Raw genomic sequence first — 5966 nt, forward strand, 5'->3', positions numbered from 1 at the left:
AAGAATGTAAGTGGAAGAGAAAAAAAAAAAACCAAACCCAAAACCCAAATCATTATTGAGAGGAAACATGTGTAACTTTGAAAATTAAAAAAGAAAAAGGCTTGTGTTATTAGTTTTTGATGACTGAGTAGAGGAAGTTAAAAAGGAAGGGCTGGGCATCCTGGGCTGTGTTGCTCAGCTGGGCGTGGGGGTGAGAGTGTTCATGGGGGCGGGACATAAAGGCCAAAGGTCAGGCCAAATCCAGGAGTGGGTGATGGTGGGTCTGAGCTGTCTGGGGGATGGACAGTGTCACGGGTGAGGAGGGGACAGATCCGTTCCATCTCGATGGAAGAGTCCAAATGGTCCCTGGAACCCCTGCACCTAAGGACCAGTGAGGCCAAGAGACAACTGGAGGGACAGAAATGAACTGTTCTGGTGATGACCGCATGAGTCCCCTGTGCTTAGAGGCCACCGATGTAGATGCAGGGACAGGCGGATATTTACATGGTTACAAAGCCCTGCCACAAAACACTTACTATTTACAAAGGGGGAAAGAGTAACTTCAACCACTATGGACAAATTTACACACACAACTGCCCGTTTCCCGGACACATTCGGATTCTAGCGTTGGATTTAGAGTCATTTCCCGCCCTCTAGAATGGAAGGGTCGTCCTCTCACATATAAAACATTGAAATGGTGTCCCCCCAAATAATCTCAAAAGAGCAAAGAAAGCCACAGATTTCATAGGAAATGTAAAGGGCAAACAGGTCAGATGTGGGTCAGGCGATGGTCCAACCCTGCTTTCCATCTTTTACATTCAAGGAATTCTTTCTTGGAGGCGCTGATGCAGCAGAAGGTGGAATTGGCGGAACTCTGTGCAGCTGGCCCATCAGGGGGTCTTTGTCCCTGTGGACACACTCTGGAACTTTTTGGTTTAACCCAGGTTTTATGCTTACTGGAATTGGAAACCCATTGTTGGCCAGAGTCCTGAATGATGAAAGGGTCATTTATCCTTGGCAGAGCAACTCGAGGGTGGCAAGGAAAGGAGCTACCAGGAGGATCCACACAGGAGAGATTACAGGTGCGGCTGAGGACCGATGGTGGAATGAGAGTACACCCTTTCTTTTCTCTGCTTCCACAGTGGAGGCAATGGTCCCCGATCTGTGCAGAGCAGAGAGGGAGCCAGAGTTTATTCCTGACGGCAGGACGCGGGGAGTCCTCACCTAACAGGGACCCCCATCTGTCTCGGAAATGTAATCATTGCCCTTTCCCTGACCAGAGCTCAGAGGGTGCGGGGGTGTCCATGGTGGGGGAGAGGGCTGTGTTTCTCCTGCTCAGACTGACGTATCTTCCCCTGGAGTCCCCCGGACTCCCCACGTCACAGTCACAGCAGGACCCAAGCAGGGGCAACTTCACAAAGGTCAAAAGCACAAAGTGAAGGTTGTGTAGCAGGGCCCTGAGTAGGGATCGTGCTGACAGGAGTGGGGTCCCTCTTCAGGGGCCGCTCCAGGCCCTTCCTGTCCACCCTCACTCCCGCCCCCAGACCTGGAGGACAGGCCAGCCCCGGTCCCTGCCCAAAAGCCCCTCTGAGGGCACGGCCATGCTGTCCAAGGCGAAGCATTCAGGGGCCTCCCAGCAGCCTTAGCCTGGGCTCCAGCACCTCTGCACCCTGATTTCATCCTGCTTGTCGGCCACCTCCCCCAAATCCCCTCCGCCTCACCAGCAGGCCAGCCAGGACCAAAGATTTGCCTTTGCCTATTTGAATCTACGTCTGTCCCACCTTGTATAAATTCTGCCTGTACTTCCAGCTCAGACCTCATATCACCTCTTTGAAGCAGAGGAAGATACCTCTTCCTGGGAATCTGGCAATTTACGTTCTAGCTTCCCCTGGGAGGGGTCTCTCCTGGCTCTGAACCCCATCTGGTACCACATAGCAGGTGCACTATCGCATATACCCTGGACAGTGGACACGTGGTCTAGTGGACCATTGGGCCCTTGCTCATATATGTCCCCCTAGGAGTCCCCATCAGTATCCAGAATCTGACCCCCTCAACCTCTGCCTCATCCCCTCCCCTACAAGCAGTGCCAGGACCCCCTGCAGTCTGGCCTTTTTCTCTCCTTCTACCTGCCTTGAGCAAGATTTGTCATGTTCATTTCACAGGGGGTTCTCTTGAGAGAGAAGACACGATGCTTTGTACTTCCTAGATTATCCTTGAACCCACTGCGTTCTTTTCCCAAGCCCCACTTCCTGTGGAGCTGCCTCCCCATCTCTCCACTTGCAGGCTTCCTCCTGGGCCCCTCAGTCCCCTAAAAGTTCCGCATCCTCCCCTCCTGACTCCACAGAACAACTGGTCCTTAAATAGTCACGAGCAGGACAGAGGCCGATCGTGAAGCATGAACCAGGTGCCTGGCTGCACACATGACCGAACACACTGTCCAGCAGGGCAGCTCCAAGGAGTAGGATCCTTGAGAAGGGAAGGAAGAGAGACTGTACCAGAAGGGAGGCGGTGAAGGGGGCTTCTGGGAGGAAACGCACCTTCACCCTGAACTCGGATGGGGTGAAACTGGGGCAGGGTGTTTGCCCTTTGAAGAAAGAGTTAATTGATTGTTCTTTGGATGCCTGTGGAGGGGGTGGGTTTCAGATGGATGGCCCAGCATGTCGATCGACCATGTTGGGAATGTGAGAAAGCAGAAATGTCAGCTTCCCATTCCTTCCCAGCATTTCCCTAGCAGTTGGGGAAGGGAGGGCTGGATCCATGGAACAGGTACCTGCTTGACTGTCTGTGGGCAGAATAATGCCCCCCCCAAAGATGTCCTAATCCCCAGACCTGTGAATGTGTTATGTTACATGGCATGGGGGAATTAATGATACAGATGGATTTAAGTTTGCCAGCAGCTGACCTTGAGATGGGGAGGTGATCCTGGGATATCTGGGTGGATCCTATAGAATCGCCAGTGTCTTTATAAATGAAAGCACACAGGAGAGCCAGTGTCAGAGTAATGAGGGTGAGAAAGACTTGACCACCCCTGCTGGCTGTGCAGATGGAGGGACATGAGCCAGGGGTGCAGCGGCCTCCAGAAGCTGGAAAAGACAAGGAAGCCCTTCTCCCTCAGAGCCTCCAGGAGGAGCCAGCCCTGCCAGCACCTGGAGTTTAGCCCAGTGAACCTCATCCCAGACCTTGTCTCCAGAACTTTAAGATCATAACATCGTTTTGCCTTCAGCCACCAGGGTGGTGGTGATTTGCTCCAGCAGCCACAGGGAGCTAATCCAGAGCCCTTCCCCTCTGGCAACTTGAGGCTGAAAGCACCTGTGCCTGTTTTGGCTGCTTGGGGTTGGGAGGCAGGTCAGAAGGAGACCAGAAGCTTCTCTCCTGCAGCCCAGCTGAACAACTTTGCCTAGGTTTCTTGTGGGGAGGGGGAGCTCTTCAAGGACTCAGAGGAACAAAGAGGGGGCCCAGCGCAGACCTGTTTCTCCCCAGCAGAGGAAACATCAGGGGGGCCAATGGGGGTCCCTGTGAGAGTGTCCCGAGGAGAGCTGTCCCAAGGCAACAGTGGGAAAGAAAGGTCTGTGGGTCCAGCTCTGCTCACCTGGTTAGCGGGCTATTCAAATCCATGGGCTGGCTGCTGCTGATGCCCTGAGGAAATGGACGAGAGGAAGTCCAACTCGGCAGCGTTGTTCTCGCTACAGGCTTGGGAGAGTCTGTTGGATCAGGGGCTAAACACACAGAGCAGAGCGTGGTTGTGAGTGTCACAGGTGGCTCCCATGGTCTCCACACCCCACCCCCAGGGGTGCAGAACCTTTCTGTCTTAGTGCCACTGCTCAGCCACGTTGGTTTTCTCTTGCATCTTTTTGGCATTATTCCAAACAAACGATTACTGATTTGCAGAGAATCACCAGTTTACCACCATGTGAGATATTGGGGTTGCTGCTTATGTGGGCAATTCCCATTCAGTTTCATCTCAGTGTCCTGCTGGGCACAGCTGAGCATGTCAGAACCATGTTCCCAGTCCCTGGAGCCTTAAATCAGCCAGGCAGGCTCCTTTCTGAGTCTCAGCCTGGCCTGAAGCAGGCTCTGTGCCAGCTGCCCTGAAGCGATGTGACCCACGAGCTGGCAGGCCCAGGGTCCCCTGTCTCCTGGGACTGCTGAGTGCCCAGAGCCCCTGCTTCCCCCTGCGGTCCTTCCTGCCTCCCCAGGGCTTGCTTTCTTACTTCTCCAGGCCTGCCTGGGGAAGGTCGTCTGGGTCAAGGGTCCAGACTCCAATTCTCTGGCACCAACTCCTCCTCCACTCTTGCACACATCCACCACCTTTGTGGTGTTAATTTCTTTTCAGTTAATTTCTAGAACATTCTAAGACCAGCATCCGTCCCCACTGCACATATTTGCACACCATATTTGCATATTCTAAGTTTGAAGAGACTTTTCTCTGCTTTAGAAATGGAGCAATCGGTAGCAAATGTAAACCTCCCTAGTGTCTGTGTGTCTGTGTGTTGGAGATAAGACTTAGGGGTCCAGAGGCAGAGCTGTGGGGCGGGGGCTACAGCCTGACTCTCTTTCCAGGCTTGTCTCCAGGGAGGGCCTAGTGCTTCTGGGGCAGCTGCAGGGGAGCCCAGGGTCTCTCCAAGGATAGAGGCAGAAGAGAAGGTGTCTGCACCATAGTGGAACCTGCTTTTCATTCTCCTAAATATGGGCTCACGGTTCCTCACCTGCTCCCTTGTGCTGATGTTGCCAGAGGAGAGAGAGGAGCAGGGAAAGGGCATGGAGAAGGTCACTTGTTCTGTAGCTGAGACCATCAGGATCATGGCTTTCTAGCACCCCATCCCTCCCTGTATGCCTGACATCACCCCATGCAGGCTGGGATGTGCTGACGTGAACGTGACCGGGAAAAGAGGAGCTGCCTTCCCTGGACAAGCCTGTCCTGGCTGAGTCTGTCCTTCTCTGCTCCCTCTGGGGAGACCAGATGGAGACATGCGGAGTTGTGGGGGCTCGCACTTTCTTCCAGTCTTTCCCAGAATCTTGGTGTCCCCTACCCACACAAACACGTGCACACGTGTAGTCTCAGGCAAGTTTCGAGACTCCTCTCCCTCCATCGGGGAAGGCAGAGAAACAGTCCTGACTCCTCTGGGGGTGGGTCCCAGGACCCCAGAGCACAGGATGGGTGGTTCTTACCTGGATTGACAATCACGGAAAATTCGATCCCCACGTCAGTGCCAAATTGCTCGATCCCACACCAGTAAGTGTCTGCGTCGTCCTGCTGGAGATCCTCCAAGGTCATGGTGAATGTGCGTCGGCTGTGATTGTCCTGGATGGACGCTCGGCCCTTCTTCACTAGTTGCTCTGACCCAGTGGTTTTCACAAGGATGTTGCAGGAATCCCAGTCATTCCCGCGACACCACCACTTCTTGTAGGATTCCCATCCCGGACCGTATGCACAGCGCACAGTCAGTGTGCCCCCCAATGTGCCTCTCACCTTTTTTCCCTCACAGGTGCAGAAGTGGCCTAGAAAACAGAAACCCAACATGCATCTTATCCTTCCTTGAGCCCAGAGCTGACCCGGGCGCCGCTGGGGCTTCTGGCCCTGCCCTGAAGACCAGCCAGGAGCCTCTGCCCTCTGTCTAATTGGCACATCCCTCCTGTCCCTTCATCCCCTGCAGGATTTCTTTTCTGTCACCCCTCTTGTGAATCCCCCTTGAGGCTCCTAACTCTCCTAACCAATACAGGGCTGTCTGCACACTCACCATCCTACTGACCACTGTCCCCTGCCCGACCTCAAGCAGCACCTCTCCCAGCAGCACAGAGCTGCAGCCACAGGTGTATTTCTGAATCCCAGAGCTGGTGAGACAGCGTGACCCCCTCCCCATCTATGTCCCTGATACTCTACCTGCGCCCCCCAACAAACCCTCAGCCTCTGAATCACACGGAACTGGCATGGAACTAAATACACTCTCTCTCTCTCTCTCTCTCTCTCTCTCTCTCACAGGTGATTG

At 54.0% G+C, this 5966-nt stretch overlaps 1 protein-coding gene across 1 annotated transcript in view; it reads right to left on the reverse strand.

Moving 5' to 3' along the window:
• Window positions 1–579: 579 nt before the first annotated feature.
• The window catches only part of LOC121024635 (CMRF35-like molecule 5), a 6704-nt gene continuing 1317 nt past the window's right edge, over window positions 580–5966 (reverse strand). The window contains exons 2-4 of the mRNA XM_040466838.1: window positions 5149–5478; window positions 3569–3695; window positions 580–1141 (exon numbers count right to left, since the gene is read on the reverse strand). Coding sequence (XP_040322772.1) covers window positions 988–1141; window positions 3569–3695; window positions 5149–5478 — 611 coding nt within the window. The 3' untranslated portion in view covers window positions 580–987. The remainder of the gene's footprint in view (window positions 1142–3568; window positions 3696–5148; window positions 5479–5966) is intronic.

This window comes from Herpailurus yagouaroundi, unplaced genomic scaffold (genome assembly GCF_014898765.1).
Source record: "Herpailurus yagouaroundi ecotype Mexico unplaced genomic scaffold, PumYag 66533, whole genome shotgun sequence".
Classification (NCBI taxonomy): Eukaryota; Metazoa; Chordata; class Mammalia; order Carnivora; family Felidae; genus Herpailurus; species Herpailurus yagouaroundi.